Here is an 18,759-nt window from a genome sequence, read left to right on the forward strand (position 1 = left end):
ACTGAGGTGGAGAGAATCAAAGAAAACTTAAATATAGGGGCATGACAGATGACGCAACTTGTGAATGTAAAGAGAAACAAACATAAAACCACTTATTTGGGTGTACATTGATACCGGGTAGATGTGAAATAAAAGATTTCATCAGACTGACGGAAATCACTGACAAAATGATAAGAATCATTGAGTATTAGGAAATAAAGGATTGTAAAAACATCGACCGATACTAGTAAGTAGATGAAGACGAAGAGATAGTATAATCTACACGTATTACCTACGTATTATGAGATTTATAGTATCTTATCAGATCATCGGGGATTCAATCTGACGACATTATGGTTTGTATTAAGTGGTTATAGCATTAAGTGTAATAATTATTTGTTATCAGAAAATGTTATTGAACTCTATAGAGTATAGATGTATATTGTATATTGTAAAATCAATAAATGACAAAAATGAAAAGCACCTGTTTGAAAACGGTTTAAAAACAAAACTTATTATGATAAGTTATAAGTCTAACGTAGGTATACGTATTATTAAATAAATACACAGTTATATTCACGTGATATAATACAGATTTAGGTAACGGATTAGATTTATTAATAGCTAAAACATTTAATGTTCATAGTTCATAAAACAATTTAAGCAACGAGTACTCGATAGTATCAAACTTAACATTAACTACATAAGTACCTCATACAAAAGATAACATTTATGTCGGGATTGTAGTGATATATAGGTAGGTTTATGTAGGTATAAAATATTTTAAGCTTAAGTATTTCATTCCAATTATTTATTTACACATTTTGAAAACTTAACAACATTAAACCGATTAGTAATAATTGTTGTTTATAGTTTATACTACAAATGGAAAAATCGCTATTATTTGTCGATTTAATACCGTTGAGTATAAATTCTAGTTTCTACTATAGAGTGTATACTTAATGGTAATAGCTATACCTAACTATAATCTGTAACACTATCGAATGCATTTTGGAATGGCACCAAAATTGTTCAGTATTGTTAGTTACTATCCTGTTGAATGTGATTTTTTCATACTTCTATCGTGTCAGATTAAAAAAGGGAGGCAAATTGCCAATACTATTTTTCCCCTTTTTAATACTTATATATATAATGTATGCCAAATCCATTTCTTTTGACTTACATTTGCTTAAATGTACCTACATTTTTATTTTTCACATTCCTATTTTTCAGATATTATCTTGTTTGTTTAACGGTTATTCGAATAACGTTGACTCGACATAAACCAACATTTCGTTTCCAGAATGAAAATTTATTTTTATTAGTTTACAGTTAAACATGGTTTATTTTGTATTCATTACGTTTTGTGTTAAGTTGAACGAGGTATTCATACTGTTCAGTATTCATAATAATTTTGTACCTAAATAACTCCTCCAGACAATAATATCCGGTATTGACAATACAATATACGTACAGTTTTGTAACAATATTATAATATTATACAATATGCATTGTACGTACGTGCTTCACGACTAAATAGTAGGTATACACGTCATACTATCATGACGATTACTTCTGTCTTTATTATAATAAACAGACGGTATCTAATGTTTATTGATTGAAAACTCGGAAGTTAAAATCGACAACACATATCACGTGGTTCTCAGGTTCATAATAAACTCATAGATGATACACAGTCCATCGTGTGCAACTGTACGATGTAAATTTATCATATAGGTAGGTGGATGAAAAAAAAACGATTAAACGTCTAAACGATTTTTGACGGGTTTATGCTGTACGCACGTCGCAGAGTATAAAGTATAATACGCCTTTATGCATATTAAATTCATAAAAAAATAAAAAATAACTGAACAACATTATGAAAAGGTGTTTATCGTCGTAGGTACCCTATATATGGCTGTATATTATGATAAAAGAAATAAATAGGTATCATGAAATGTATATGACCCGCATTGTGCGCACTACATTGCAGCTTAAACTATCACCTAATATTTTTGCCAGGATAACCCGAGACAAATACAGTATATACGTAGGCTATACGAAGGTATAGCAATGAAGAATGATTAATGAACTATTGAAACCGAGGTGAAAGATAATTCTTCAATTTTCAATAAAATCATCATTCTTTTTTGTCGTAATACCTATAAAATGATATACGTTATTATATATAGTCCATATAACAAATATAAATACTATACACGCTTATTGCTGTTTTTATTACATAATATAATGAACACAGCTTGGCGTCTAGTAATTAAATACGATAGGTACCGAATCAAGTGAGTGTTCATTCAGTAATCAGTAACGCATACACAGTTACAGTCGATCATAATTTGCATTTTAATCACTTCGGTGCGTAAATTACAGACACACATTAACCGTTCGAGTTCTCCAACGATTTCAAAATATAAATAAATTATATTTATGCAGCATCATATTGTAATACGAACAATGGCGTTTTAAATCAGCGCACGATAAATTGACGACTAACGACAGGTATACAGCGTGGTATATACCCTTATATTAGATGATACTCATTCTGGTGTTATATAGGCAACTGTTTTAAAATTATATTATATAGACGTAAAAATGAGTTATTTTAAAATCAACACTAATCGCTGTTTTAAAATTAAATTTTATATTTCAGAACGTCATTCTATAGCTATAGAAATTATAAGAAAGTCTTTGGCTTATAGACTGGTTGAAAAGAATAATTATTAATAATGTAAAATTATTTTCATTTTCATATATACATCATAAACACTATTTTGGTTATAGAAAGAATACCCAAAAAGTTATTCTAATATAGCACTACCAGAAATTTGGTACCGCTTTGAGAACAAATATAGCGCATAAGAAAGCTCTATAAGAAAACTCTTGCATTAATTTAAACTTTATAATAAACTTAGAAACTTAAGGTTTTTACTATTTTCGGATTTAGAATTCTTCTTAAAATCTTTAAATATCCCAAGTTAAAAGTTTAAAATACATTTTAGAAAAATACAATTATGGAAGTTCAAAATGTAAGTATAAATGGTTTGAAAAATTAATTAAAAAAATATCATGCCACCTTTTAATAGAAGTTTTCAGATTTAGGTTTAAATATTTTTTTTCTGCAGTTTTTCTGAAACTTCTTATTTATTTATTCGAGTATATAAATGCAATAAATGTCTTAAATTTTTACTAAAGTTTTGAAGAGCCAATCACCATGAAAGGTTTAGTAAAATGTGTTAACCCTGCATAGTTAATTATTAAAAACAAAATAATATTTATAATTAACTATGCATAGTGTAACAGAGAAAAAATAATAATTATTGAGAAAAAATTCGTGTCGTTCCTACGACTATATTATTTTACGACTAATAATCAATCGATACGATAAAGTAATGTATACACATACAAATTGCAAACCTAACCTGCTCCGTCGAACATTTGCCATTTTTTTCATAACAATATCCTATATCGATTATGTAATGTCAATGGAAAATTTATCAAAGCATTAAATATTCAACATTTTTTCTTATTATTTTTAAGTTTCACTCCCACAGAAAAATGCAAGCACTCATTAAACAACTCGTTGTGTAAATATTCAATTAGGTTTTGTTTAAAATATCTTTTTCCTGTTGTATTACTCCGGAATTTTCTAAAATTAATGTACAAGTTGGCCATTCACCTAGTACGATCACTCAGTTTTTTTTTTGTATACCTATACCTAATAATTAATTTATTCAAATTATGATATTTTGTGTTTTTAAGTATATAGGTACCACCTATATTTATTATTTAAGGACCATATTTTCAAATATTTAGATTTGTATATCCTTTGAGAAGTGCTTAATGACGTTGGTGATTTTATCATCTGTATTTTACTGAAAATTATTAAGAATATGAGTTTTTTCAAAATGTTGACGAATTTAAGTCAAAAGTCGAATGAGTTGCTTCTGAGTTTATTATTAAAATGTATAAACTATATACCTAAGATGATAATCCTTAAAAATTGTATTCCTTAAATATAAAGAAAATGTTATTTTTAATCTAGTACTTATGATACTCGGATGACTATATTTACAAATGTCAATATATTAATTAGGTACTTTTATTTTCAAATTATCATAGCTTATCTAAGCCCGTGTCTTCCAAATCAATTATCATGGACCTATTATTTTTGGTACCTACGCGAAGTTTAATAACTCTAAAGCTAATCGTTCGATTTAAAAATACAAAAATGTCATCTGTTTTTAAATGTCCAGAAAAAAGCCATTTTCACTTGAAAATAATAAGTTTGAATCGCCGTTAGATGGTATAAAAAAAATTAAGTATATGAAAACAATTATTAAAGTATGCTTAAGAATTTCAAAAATCGTAACTTCAAAAATTCATATTATAGGAAAATTCGGGGTTGAGCGCGCTTGGTGAATCACTCTGTACATTTACATTATACATGCATATTATGTATTGACTTATATTCACAGCTACAAGCCGATTCGTGAGTCAATTTACAGTGGCAAAAACAAACAATCAATCTGAGCGCGAAATTGAAAAATACGAAAAAAAAATGTAACGTATATTACTGTGTATACCGCTACGTGTGTACAACGTATACAATAGACATTGCATGTACCTATATAGCTTTCGTATATTACAATATTAATTATTGTTAAGTCTGTCTTAGATTACATTGAATAATACAAATAACGGTACCCTATTATAACACAATGCTCTGATAATATAATAATAATATACCTACTAATGCACGTCATGTAATAATGATACCATCGATTTTTCGTGAACTATTATTATTATTTTACTACAACGATATGGAGCGATAATAAAAGGTCCGCAACCGTGGTTTTTGTACAAGTGTATACGTACGTACTATTTACCAACTATACCGGAGTTTGTCTACCGAAAAGTTAATAGTTATATTATTTTCTAAAGTTTAATCCTTTTCTGTACGACGTAGTTAAGGGCTATGTTATATTTTAATATCATCGAATTATTAACGGTAACGATTTCCACGTATTCGCCCCGCAGAAAGTCGACTGCGACGATATAATAAAACTATCGTTTTACCTAGATTAACAAAACGTATAATCTAGTTCAAAACGGTTTGCATTTAGAGGGTACTATAGCAACAAACCGTTTGACGATTCGATGTTTATTGAATATTATGCAGTGCCGTTTTTCGTCCCGTATACCTATCATGTTCGTGATTTATAGACTAAGGTGGTATACGATAGGTTGCAATCGCCTACCAGAGCCTACACATACATACTACTATTTTATTTTTTTTTATAAGTATTTACCGGGAGTATTGTATACATTATACAGGGCCACCAAGTACAGGGGCCCGGCTATTTTAAAGACCCGTTGTAGTAAATTTATAATTTTTCGAAATTTTGATATGCTTATTTATGTTTAAAAATATTTTATCAAAATTACTAATATTAATATATTATATATTAGTCATTTTAATATTTTAAGCTTTGTGTTTACCATAGATTTCTAGAAATTATCTTGTACTGTATACCTGTAAGTGAGTTGTATTTTATTATTGGAAATTATATATGTAAGGCCCGCAAAAACATTTAGTTGATTGTTGGGCTTGGTTGTATATATTACTTTTTTATTGATAATTTATGGTGGCTTTGTTAAAGTATTGTGCAGCGTCGTCGTTACCATGAAAAAAAAAGGTTGAAATCACTTACAAGTGCGTTTCATAAGACGTACCTACTCTTGAACAGCATACACTTAACGTAAATCTTCAAACATGGTATTATGTGCATACAATTTTTAGTCATTGACCATATAATTGTTTTATAAAAATGCCGTTTGTGATTATGTACAATTATGGACGTTGACACGAGGACCATACCTAAATATTATATAATATGCACTGCATACGTAATGGGTGACCAGAAAGGGAGGGGGGTAGAGAATCCCAAAAAAATCCATAGTTATGACCAGAGAACAGATTAACATAATATAAAGCATTATTTGCATATATTATTTGTTGTAAAATAATATATTATTTGCATATATTATTATTGTTGTAAAATAATATATCAGTGGAATGAGCTAAAAATATTCTCGTGTTTTTGTTTTTTTATACAAAAAAACCAAATTATATAAATTGTTCCGAATATTTTGGTCATATTCAATTGTTTATTTATTTAGGCTTTCACTTTATTTATTTAAACAAGTAAAAAAATAATATTTATTTTTGTCTTTCGTACAGTGCTTAGTTTTTTTTTTAAATATATCCTGTATCGTTTTTCAGACGAATTTTGATCACGTGCTTGAAGTTGGACTCTCCTTTTCAAGCCAGAGATTCCGGATTTTTGAAATTGGTTTTAAGCAATGATTTGCAATGTGATTTCTTAGAATTTGCCTAAATGTATAGTGTATACCTTTAGTTTTCCGAAGAAAATGTTTTAAACACTCAAAATGTATTCAAATGACATTCGTTCGCTTGTTAGTTTTTTAATTTAGGCTAAAAAGGTTAAATCTTTTTGTGCTGTTTTAGATAATAAGTAATCCATACACCCTAGTTATCTGACATATTATATATCTAAGATTTCATGTTAAAATTAATAACCTCCACACGAGAATACTCAGTGAGGCCCAGTATTCTTATCTTGAGAAATACATTAATGATAATAATAATAATAATAATAATAATATTAAACTTAACCACCTAACCTAACCATTGCTTTGCAGACTGTAAGTGCAATTTTTTTTTTTTATTTGCAGTCTATATTAATAAATATAATAAGTAAATTAAATCATGGGGAGGAAAAAAACTGACAAAAAGAACGCGAGTAGAGGAAATTTCTAGTGATATTACTCTGCAATAAGAGCTATTGAAAAATATTATTATTATATTACACTTCATCAGGTATCTGCGCCTGCAGCATACAGTTATCTTAATACGCCTATATAGTTGGAACTTTAACTCTATTCGAAACTCGTAATGTATATTATATAATGTAAATAAAAATTATGTCTAAATATGATATATCTTAAAAAGCGAACATTTTTCGAAAAACAATGGGAAATCAAAATTGTATATTCTTTAATTTACGAACTAAATGTCGTAAACGAATTTACGGTAAGGAATGCTAGGTGCCATATGTACTCTGGAGTGTAGGTACCAACCCTTCACAGTGGTATATATAACAATAAGTATTATACTCACGTACAACACAATAATAATATACTCTTGTCGTTTTTGAAATCTGCTCGTCATCTATATATGCTATATGATATATTTATGTATAAATGATATATTATATACGATATTATATGTAATACGCGTCATTGCTATCGTGTAATTATTTCACGTTCCCGTACGTAGGTAAATGGGTTTAATTTACGAGCCTGACAAATACCTATATTATAGGTATATACATATAATATTTACCGCAACGGTGTGAAATGTTTCGTAGTGTTCATTAATATATTATATACATATACTGTATACACTATTCATATACATACATATATATTTATATATATATATTATATTATTTACGACACACGCACTACTATATAACCGACCACCCGAGCACCGGCGACGGTGGCAATAATAATTCAATTAACGCCACGCGTATATATATATACACCGGTGGGGCGGTGGTGTAGGTAACTATCTACTCTGGGGCACTCGACGCTTCGATGATAATAATAATAATATAAAATCGCCGTCCTGGTGTAAGCGCGTATTTCATTTACCTTCCTATATACGTTCAGTCGACCACGTCATCATCAATCACGTCACATTATATATAGCGGTCAGCACATACCTATATACCTATATAATATTATAATATATATATATTATAATATTGTATTATATTGTATTCGGATGGATATCGCCATATTATACACCCACTGTGGATACGCTTTGCTTATAAAGCATTTTATATTATTATAATATCATATATCATTATTATGCAAACGCTACTATACCCCCGTATTATATACAATTTTGACTCACGTTAAATCCTTCCGAGACGCGTGTGCGGTGATGTTTTTCCCGGTAACGTTTTATATAATAATGAGCAGAAGATATTGCCGTGTACGATACCTATACCTACACGTAAAAGTTCGCATATATATTTCGTTTTCTATATTACTATTACCCGGAAACATAAAAGGCGCTTCCCCCCGCCATAATCGGTTTACATCGCCGCTGGTTAACTCCGTATATAATATATATATATATATACGTACACAACCCCTTCAAATTGTATATTTCACCAATACCGGCGTTCTATATACAGTTGTACCCCTAATATATACGTACATAGGTATCACGACGGTTATAAGGGTGACTTGTAAACACGATCCGCAACACGACGAACCCCCCCCCCCCCTCCCTAGCTTCGACATAATATACGTTTACGTGTAGACGTGTTCTTATGTATAACACGAGTACACGACGCCAGTGCAGTTTTTCTACTGATGCTGATGCAACTGCATAGTACACCTGTTGCCGTATGTGTATATAGGAACATAAATAAATATTTTATTTTACTTGTACTATACAGCGGCAAACATAACCCTCTAGAGAGGAGCAAGAGTGATAAAAATACAAATAAACACCTCGATTTTTATAGTCGTGTTAAACCCATCGACAATGGGTATCTTCTTCACGAAGTGCAGTCGGAAATCCGACGTCAAATGTGTCCCCGTGTGTACTGAAGTTTTCACAAAAATCGTGTCTCTCCGACGTCTCTGCCGTTCCGCACTTATTTATTAATAGGTGCACATTTAATCTAAACGTTGGGAGTGCCACAATATTTAACTCGAGGTGGCCGTGGATATGCCTCCCCCCACATTCTGCAAACAACTTCCCAAACACGATTTTGGAAACAGTTTATCACTGAATTTTTTGTTAAATTAAAAAATGTTTTTGTAACCTTTCATCAAAATAAGTAAATTTAACATACATATTTAAATGCAATTAGTAAATATTATGTTGCTGTAGTGCAGGCGTATGGCTGTCTACTCACACAACCGAAGTCACAAGACTTTTAGGCCTTGGCCACATGGCTTTTAGGCCATTAGTCAACCCTATTAACCATAGGACACATGACAAAGCGTTTTTCATTACTTATGTGTGTGTGTTTTACTTCAGTCAGTTCCATTACTGCCGTTAGTTATTACTAATATAACACACAGAAGTAACATTATTTTTGAGAATAATAAACTGACATTTACTCTTCTACGCGCGAAAATAATTTGTCGTACGCAATAATAATAATGTACAATATTTTCAATATAGTACTCAAACGTTATATTTAAAATATTTTAGTTTAAAATAAACGTGGGGGAAGGGTAGTGTTACAAATGTATGACGTCGTGGGGATGTTAAGCACCCTCAGGCACAGCTATGTGTGTGCGGGTGGCAATTCGCAAACGTCCACCTACGTCGTGCGTGTGCTCGCATTTTAACCACGTCTAAAACATTTATTGAACACAGACTGCGGCGTTACATAATATATATATATATTGTGCATTATAATATGGTATAACATTGTGCTTTGATCTAGACATTCGAGTATTATCTATACAGTGTACTAGCAAGATTGAACCGTACCCGCGAGGTGCAGAAAACTTCGGTTTGGCTTTGGCACCGTGCGAGAGACGCAATGCGGTCGTCTTCGGTGTGGCGTTCGCGTAAATAATAATAATAATAATAATATATATATTCATATTATATAGGTACCTACGACGACGCTATTTCACTCGACCGAAGATCGCCTCGCCCGCTAATAATAATAATTATGGTAATGCGTCCGCTTCGAGCTCAACGCCTGTGCAGAATGTTTATTGAAATATCGTAGGTACCTGCTCTTGATGCGTACTTTTACACGACGTTTGTTATGTAAATGTTATGTGGGTTAAGTTTCGGCGGTCGTGGCGATGGTCCACGACGGAGCCAAAAAACACGCGCTCGCTCGCATTAGGTATATTTGTGGGTGGTGGTGATTTCTCGGGTGCAAAGCGGCGCGGCGGTCGTGACATAAAGCAATTATAAATTATAATTCGTCCGCAGTTGATGAATAAATTACGTCAGGGCAAACGGCCGTAATCCTTTGGACGGAATATGGCTTGTAAATTGTCAAACCCGCGGTCTGGTGAAAAGTACCGGCTGTGTAATAATATAATATGCTGTAGGTATATGTGGTATAATATTATTGTTGTACCTACTGCTGTATCTCAAGTATATAATATTATTATTAATATGATTTTGTTTCGTCACAAAACGCCCTACATATCGTTTGTGGAGACATTTTTCGTGCGCACATAATATATCATGTTTAGGTAAGAATTATTTATAACGCTATATCTGTGTAAGTTATTTTAATATTATATCTATATACTTATATGATTATACCGCGATTGCAGTACACAATTTAGGTGTCCTCTCTAAATATTTCAGCCTTATCTTCTAGACATGGACTAGCTGATATAACTTTAATTTTTAAGTTAATTAATGGTATCACTGAAGCACCTGATCTATTGTAAATAAGATATATTAAATTGTAGCAAATCATTAATATCGCAACCTTCAAAAGCCGTTCTACGTCCATTTTTTATACATATTGTATTTTAAATATATTTAAGATACTTGTTGTATTTAATGTTATATTTCTTCTGTAATATTGTTCTAATTATAACTATTTGTTCTATTGGGCTTCGGCGCCCGTCTTATTCAAATGAATAAATAATTATTATTATTATATAATGCGCAACGATTTATCGCTGAAAATATAATCCGCCCACGAACTATCTGAAAATGGTTTTACATAATATTTCCCGATGCTAGGAATAATAATATACTTTACTTCTCTATATACGTCTTACAACCAACACAGTTTGTTTATATCCGCTGAAAATATACGGACGACGATCGTCGCGGAACCAATTACTTTATTCTACAAATATAGCGTATTTGCAGAAAAGAAAAGGAACTATACTGCAGTAATATAAACTTGTCAGCCGACGCTATTAAATAATACATCACCGTAACTTTACTGTTACACGTATTGTATCAATTTGAATATACAAATGTGTATACCTACCTTTACGTGCAGGTACTAAGGCCGCCGTTGTTCGCTGCAGCTGTAAAACCACTCAGAAAAACTTTTCGCTTTTTAAATCGCGTGTACCTGCGAGAAGTTTTTATTAATAACAATATAACGATTGTGCGTTCGAAGGGAAAACATGTTTTTCACGATGACTTCCGAGTACTTATTATAGGTAACCTGCACGGTCTGTATATAATATCATACCTATGTCGAAATACGATTATTATTGTTGCCGAGTATTAAGTTGCTTTTTTTTCTCCTCTAAAACTTTTCAATAGAATATAATCGAACGTGATTGGCGTGTTTGGTACTGTTGCATGACGTCCCACACACGGACGTTTACTCCAGTCGTTGGTAATTTTGGGTAATAATATTATATATATATATATTTTCAGACAATTAAAGGATACTACGACTGTAAAGTTTTCTGTTCAACTGATGATTTGTTTGCGCAAATTTGTTGAAACATATTTCATTGGACTGTCAGCCGTATATAATAAGCGATGACGGTTTTATTTTACCCTGCTCTCTTCTTTTTTGTTAAACGAGATTAAGCTGCTGTTGCATGACATGCACGAAACCGAAACATTGTTCCGAATATAACATTGAATCTTTCGGGTATTGTCCGAGATATAAATTGCATTCTATGCTTTTCCCCCGCAAAAATTATAACTGCTTTAGCTTGTAAACTTTATTACTCTGTTACGCGTCAGCTGCAGTACGAGCTATACAACGAACGGTACTTATTGCTACCGCTGCGCATGTAGTTTTATGTAATCCATCAGACAGTTTCCTTAAAAAGCTACCCTGGCCTAGTTTTGATTTATTATTATACCGATGTACGAAGGTTTTCGTTTTCAACAATTGTAACGACGTGTATAGACGTGTCGATGATAATAATACATTATAATAACATCATACGAGTGATCTATGCCACTTTGCATATTTCTATGATAGTATACTTATACCCATTACGGAAGGTTCATTATAATATTTTGTCATATAGGTACCGACTAATATTTTCGACGGCATACTAGAGTAATTTTAATTATTTTGTTACAGCGTGCAATCGAACTTATTATGGAGATGTCGGAAAAACGTATGAATTCGAATTACATCGCCCGAAACCCGACAAGTTGCCATTCGTCTGCTTTATAAAACTCGTGGCACCAGGTCATCATTTGGGAGATCTAATACAAGTGAGCATATTTTTAATAAACATAAGTAACGTCCTTAAATTTAAATTTGGAGTCGTTTAAGTATGAAAAAAGTAAAATAGTAGGTACCTACGTATATTTAATGGTCAGATAGACTTGAATTTTGTATGTACTTAAAATTAGAAGATCCAAATTCCCGGTTTGAAATTCGACGTAAAACATGATTCTTATAGCAGTTTCCTCTTATTTTCTCAAAAAGTATTAACAATTTTAAAGAGTTTTTATCATATTATTTGAAGTGCACTCCAAAACAAAATTTTTTCATCGTCATTATTTTTTAATTTTTTGTACTGCAGTATACATTAAAGTTTAATATTCCAATTAAAATATGGATCCGAGGCCTTCGATGTATAGATATGTTAAATATGAATTTTATAGTTGATTAGATGGTTATAAGTATTTGAAGTTGAGATGTGCGAAATGGAATGGTAAAATATATGGTACCACCTGGAAATGAAGGCGTACTACTCCACTCATCAATACTTTAAACACCGTCATTATAATATTGTAATTAAAAAATGTAAAACAACTTTAAGAACTATAATGATGAAAAATAGTTATAATTGTTCTTTTTCCGAACATTTTGTTCTATAGTGATTTAAAATTAAGTAAAAAATTGTTTGCAAAAATGTGTTATCTTTCAAAATAATTACCAAGTATAAACATTTTGAATTGTAAATGATTCACAGATAATTAAAAATCCCGAAAAAAATAGACTATATGTATATGGAGTATAGGTTAGTTTTTTGAATTCTTGCCATATTATATTATCTGAAGAACACTTTAGGGATGATTTACAATTTAAATAATTACTTTAAGTCTTAAATACTATTTATATTACAGTTAAGTATAACGTTTTTTTGTCTATAAATTAAAATACATTATGATATGCGGTTTTATGATCTAAAAAAGTTATTATAAATCACGACAATATATAATTTAAAAGTAAATCGAATTATAATATTGTTATTATTATTTATAAATGAATAATTATTATATATTTTAATCTCAGGGGTAGGTGCTGTAATAATTTGAAGGAAAACGATTACAATTGAAATGGAAATAAGTATTAACAAATATTAAATCATGTAAATTATGTAAATTTGAAATATTTCAAGTATTACTCTTGGAATAAATAATATTTTAGCATAATGTCAATGGCAGTAATATAAGTTATTCAATTCAGTTTTAAATCCACTCGAAGAGATAAAGTGGATAAATTTTACTTTTAGAACAGAAAATTAAATAAATGTGAATCCAATAATCGTATTGATGTATTATATTTTTATATGAATTGTGTTTACTATGCTAGAAACTTAAACGATATCAATATATATTAAATACAGAAATCGGTTATTCAATTACCGAAACACATAATATATTTAGTTATTCTGATTCAGTGATGTGAATTATACTGTTTAAATTCAACAGTATAATACTGTATTATGCACTACATAATTTGATAATTAATTAGCAGAGGGAATGTATCGTTTATACGTTTCCTTATTTATTATTAAAATAATGGAAAAGATTGACCGTTATTTTGATTCTGTTAAAAATGTTCAAGGGCATAACCGAAAATGATGACAAATTTATGTGGCACTACTGACAATGATAAATTATTATTGTCAATAAAGAACTTATTATAATATTATAAAAACATAATAATATATTTAACTTATAACATTAATATTATTGAATTAAAAACAAAATATTGCGAAGATCGTAGAAGCCGCTTATTAGAAACACTTTGGGACCAAAGTGAAATGTGTCAATTAACCGATTGTTTTCCGGTTGCGATCCGATTTATTTCAAATGTTCTAATGTACGGTCGATCCGTCCTGGTACATTTTGTTTCAATAACGCGATTGTATCAATAATCCGTGTTTCTAATAAGCGGCTTCTACTGTAATTGTCGTAGAATGGAAAACTATAGAAACTTTATAATAAATTTATAAAATTAATATTAATTTTATATTACTTTGGTATTTTATATTACTGCGAAATTATGAGTATGCCATGTCTAGTTTATTTTATATTTATAATAAACATTAAACATTTACAATTTATATACAAGTTTTAAACGAAAATTCGTTAGAATATTGTAAATCAAGTTTTACTGTGTTTGTCAAATACAAGGCTTAGCATGCACATTTGTAACGACAGAAATTATTTTATAAAACATGAGTTTCCGATTATAGTGAAAAATATTTATTTGAGTAAAAATGCAAATCTATTTGAAAAAAATAAATTTAGAAAAAAAATATGTAGGTATACAACTTTTTTTTTGACAGGCCCAAGTATTATAGTTACTTACAGTATAATATTTGTGATTAAGTTTTGTTGTAATTGATTAAAAACAATAAGTTATTCTAGTGGATAGTTACATCTAGGAAATCACCGTTTCGATTGTGCATTTTAAATTGTACATAATATAATATTAATACTATAATACGACTGTTTTTGTTCACAGATCACATCTGCAATCCAACCCATATTTTTAATGAATCAGTTGTTTTATTTCATTAGCCTATAATTAAACAATATTACTTGTATGAATTACTTTCAAAATGTACACAATTATTGAATTCAAAACATATATATAATGCATTCTTAATTATATACAGTGAAATGGTACCCATTGTTTATTTGAATGGGATTGATTTTACAATAATATTAATTTAAATTTAATATAAATAAATGTGATATTATATCAATAATTGCAAAACAGATGCCATGGCTAACTGTGATTTTCTCAATGGTTATTCATTCAAGTATAAGAACAGATTGACGACAGCTGTTGAAAAATATTGAATAAATATCAGCAAGCGGTTTAACCGAATTCGGCCCAGAATCATTTTTCTTATGAAATGATTTATTATTAAATTGCTTTCAAATTTAATACACCAATATCCCGCGTCGTGGTGAACAAAACGAAGCGAATAAGTAAAAAAAAACAGCTTCGAAAGTTGTTAGTTGTTTTTTAATCAACAAATTGAGGATATCACATTTATTTTTGATTTAAACTTTTAATTTGTAAAATCGAAGACCAAAGTACATCAATACAACATTTTTTTAGTACCAATTTAATCATTTTAAGTTTTTAACTTAATTATTAATGGAGGATTTAATTAGTGAGTAATTAAAATATATAATATAACAATAGTGATATCATTTTTTTAATTATATTTATATAATAATATATTATCTTTGTGAAAAGAACAAAATGGGATACTACAAATTATAGCGATATCGATCAATGTTAATGTCCCAGAAAATAAAACGGTCCGTGCCAATTTTACTTCTGCGAAAAGAGGACGTGAAATACATATGTATGTTGTATTATAATTTATTCGGAAGAGCAAACTTGCGTTTTGCTAACGGCAAATGTTGATAATAGTACGGGCGGGTATTTGTTTTTGGTTGGCGAACGTTGTTACACTAATGAAACTAAACTGAAAATCGTTTAAGAATTTTTTTTTAAATTCAAACGATTAAGGTTTGGTAAAAATACATTTTCAATTTGAGAGAGTACCACATCGCGAGTATGAATTACGTGGCATGCTTTGCATTTAAGATTATACTTTTGGATAAATGGTAAAATTGGTTTTGTGTAGAACCTATATAATATACAGAGTGATTCACCGAGCATACTCACCCCCATTTTTTCCTTTTATAACGATTGTATTAAAATTTTATTTTTGGAATTTTTTAAATATACTAAAAGACTCCATAATATTTATTTTTGTACTACTTAAGGAGTGACCTATATAGTGACACAAACCTCTGTCTTTAAATATGAGAAGCCCCCGTTTTTCCTGTAAATTACTTAGCAGATTGTTTTTTGAAAATTTTTATGCAGCTAATTCAAAATTTGAATGAGTAGTTTCTTACTTATTAAATGTTTGTATTAAGGATAATAGTCCTTAAATGGTTTTACAAAAATATAAAATCTAGTATTTATTTTACTTTGGCCATTTTTACAAAATTATTAATATTTATAGATTAATATTAATGGCTAATATAATATAAGTAAATAAGTTACTAAACGTTACTTGACTTAATCGATTTAATATCCTGATAAAAAAAATATAAACTATAATTCTCTTCGAGTGACGCAAATAATAATTGTTGTTTAGATTTAAGAGTTAAAACTCTATATACGTTATACACTTATAATTTATATACGCTATTTTATATCGTCAGTGGTCTATGAATAAAAAAACAGAAGGAGTTATAAGTAGTATAAATAATTTGGTATGTTGAACGAATGGTTTTAAATTATTATTATTTTCCTTGCTGCAGTGAATAATATGTTGCAGTAGTTTTTATAGGATTATTTGAATATTACTATTAGTTTTTATAACCAAACGATTTATTTTTTTTACGTCAATATAGGTACTTTAATTTCTATGTGGGTGCATTATTTAACCACGACTGATATTAACACGTTCCGATATTGTTGACCCGTCGTAAATCTTGCCAAAGTCTTTCAAAAGTCCTATGACGAAGAAAAAGTTTTTCAGCTCTATCAATTCATATAGTCTAACTTCTAAACTCCACTATTATATCTACCTAGCTACAAAGTGTATTAAAGTTTTTTTTTATTGAGAAAAAAACTCCATCACAATGCTCTAACGGTTCAAACTAGAAAAACTGAAAAAAAAACGGCTGTGTCTCCCCTTAGCCAACCCCTAGGATCCACTCTTGACTATATACGGTACTTATATATAATATAATAGTGAGGGAATCTAGGCCACAGTCTGTCTTTAAATGTCTAGGTCAATTACAATTTTTAAAACATTATTTTTTTCCTGTCGACATAGTGGTGACCGTATTTCTTTTATAATAATCTAAACACACACGCACGCGCGCGCGCGCACACACACACACACACACACACAAAATGTTTTATAATAAAATAAAATAATGTATTAATATTTTTATGAATAAGTTTAGTAAGAAAATCCAAAATTCCTAAATATAAAAAAAGACAACATAATAATATTTTGTTACCCATCATTTTGTGTTATGATAACGGATAAACTGGCAATGGCAGCGGTGTACCGAAAATGCCTATCCATAACGCCGTGTGATCATAATACATAATAATATTAATATTATGTGTTATTGAAACACGTTGACACTTTTTAATAAATTATACTATTAGCTTATTAATTATTACTGTTTAGAATTTAGATGTTTAAAACGTCGAGTAGCAGCCAAATAAATTCATTATGGAAAATTGTCATATTATAATCTCATTTACAACATATTTGGTCAGCGAGTATCATATAATTAGGTAATTTTGGGATACACACAATATTACGCGCACCTATATTAGTTCAAAATTTTAAATTTTATCGTTTCATCATAATTATGTAGCTACTATATTAGATGATATAAAAAAAAATATAACAAGTGTCCGCCTTACAAACATAGAACATGGCGTGTTGATATGTTTAATATTAGAGTGAATTTACCTATTATTAAATTTAAAGGTAAGGATATTATCCAGGGCATTTCATAGGTTTTATTATTGCTATTTAAATTTTAAAGGCAGTTTATGAGCGTTGTAAAATACCAATAGTTTACATATTTATATCTCGATTTAAGTGAATATATTAATAAAATCCCACGGGTTGTCTCAGATAATATACTATATAGTTTGTCCTACCTTTAAATTTGATGACAGGTCGATTCACTCTAATATTAAAGCGAACACCACAAAGTCGATTCTGCTGAACGCAAATTTGCCATATTGCACGTTTTTACTGCATAACGGATATTATGTGCTGCGGTTTTTCTGTTATCTTACACAATAACGTTATCGAATAATCCATAAATGTGCCACCTTAAAAGCACATCATATTATACAGTGTGTAGGTAATTAAGTGTTAGTCCGATCAAACAGTTCGAAAACATTTTCTTCATTTACCACTATAATAGCAAACCCATGTACGGAATACTTATACTTTTACATGTGTGTTTTGTCGCGCAGGTGACTCTGGACAGTTTCACCATCGGGCGGTTTGCTTCGTACACGAACGCTGGATGTCCGGACGGCGACCTTCACATCACCGAATCGGATAGGCCGGCCGTGTCGGGTGGCTGGTGTGGCACATCCTGGGCGCCTGCTCATTACTACAGCGAGACGAATTCCATCACTCTGCTGGTCCGGCTGTACACGCTGTCCAGCCTGGACAACACGGGTTACAACTTCGACTTCCGACTCGGCTACAAAATGCTCAACCGGAACCGCGCGGTCGTCCGGTACGGCGAGCAAAAAATGTTTGCAAGTAAGCCGCCCACAGGGCTCATTGAATATTATTATTAATTGATTAATTATTGTAATAGCTGCCGCACTATATAATACGAAGGAAAAACGATTCGATTAAAAAAAATAATTCCGAGCCAAACAGGTCTGGGCCGACTAAGTCTGA

General features: G+C 30.3%; 1 protein-coding gene across 1 annotated transcript in view; it reads left to right on the forward strand.

Moving 5' to 3' along the window:
- Positions 1–18,759, forward strand: part of LOC100571486 — a 59,436-nt gene that overhangs the window by 9,320 nt on the left and 31,357 nt on the right. The window contains exons 2-3 of the mRNA XM_003244528.4: positions 12,162–12,298; positions 18,318–18,615. Of these exons, the coding sequence (XP_003244576.2) occupies positions 12,162–12,298; positions 18,318–18,615 (435 nt within the window). The remainder of the gene's footprint in view (positions 1–12,161; positions 12,299–18,317; positions 18,616–18,759) is intronic.

The sequence above is a fragment of the Acyrthosiphon pisum genome, chromosome A1 (assembly GCF_005508785.2).
Source record: "Acyrthosiphon pisum isolate AL4f chromosome A1, pea_aphid_22Mar2018_4r6ur, whole genome shotgun sequence".
NCBI lineage: Eukaryota > Metazoa > Arthropoda > Insecta > Hemiptera > Aphididae > Acyrthosiphon > Acyrthosiphon pisum.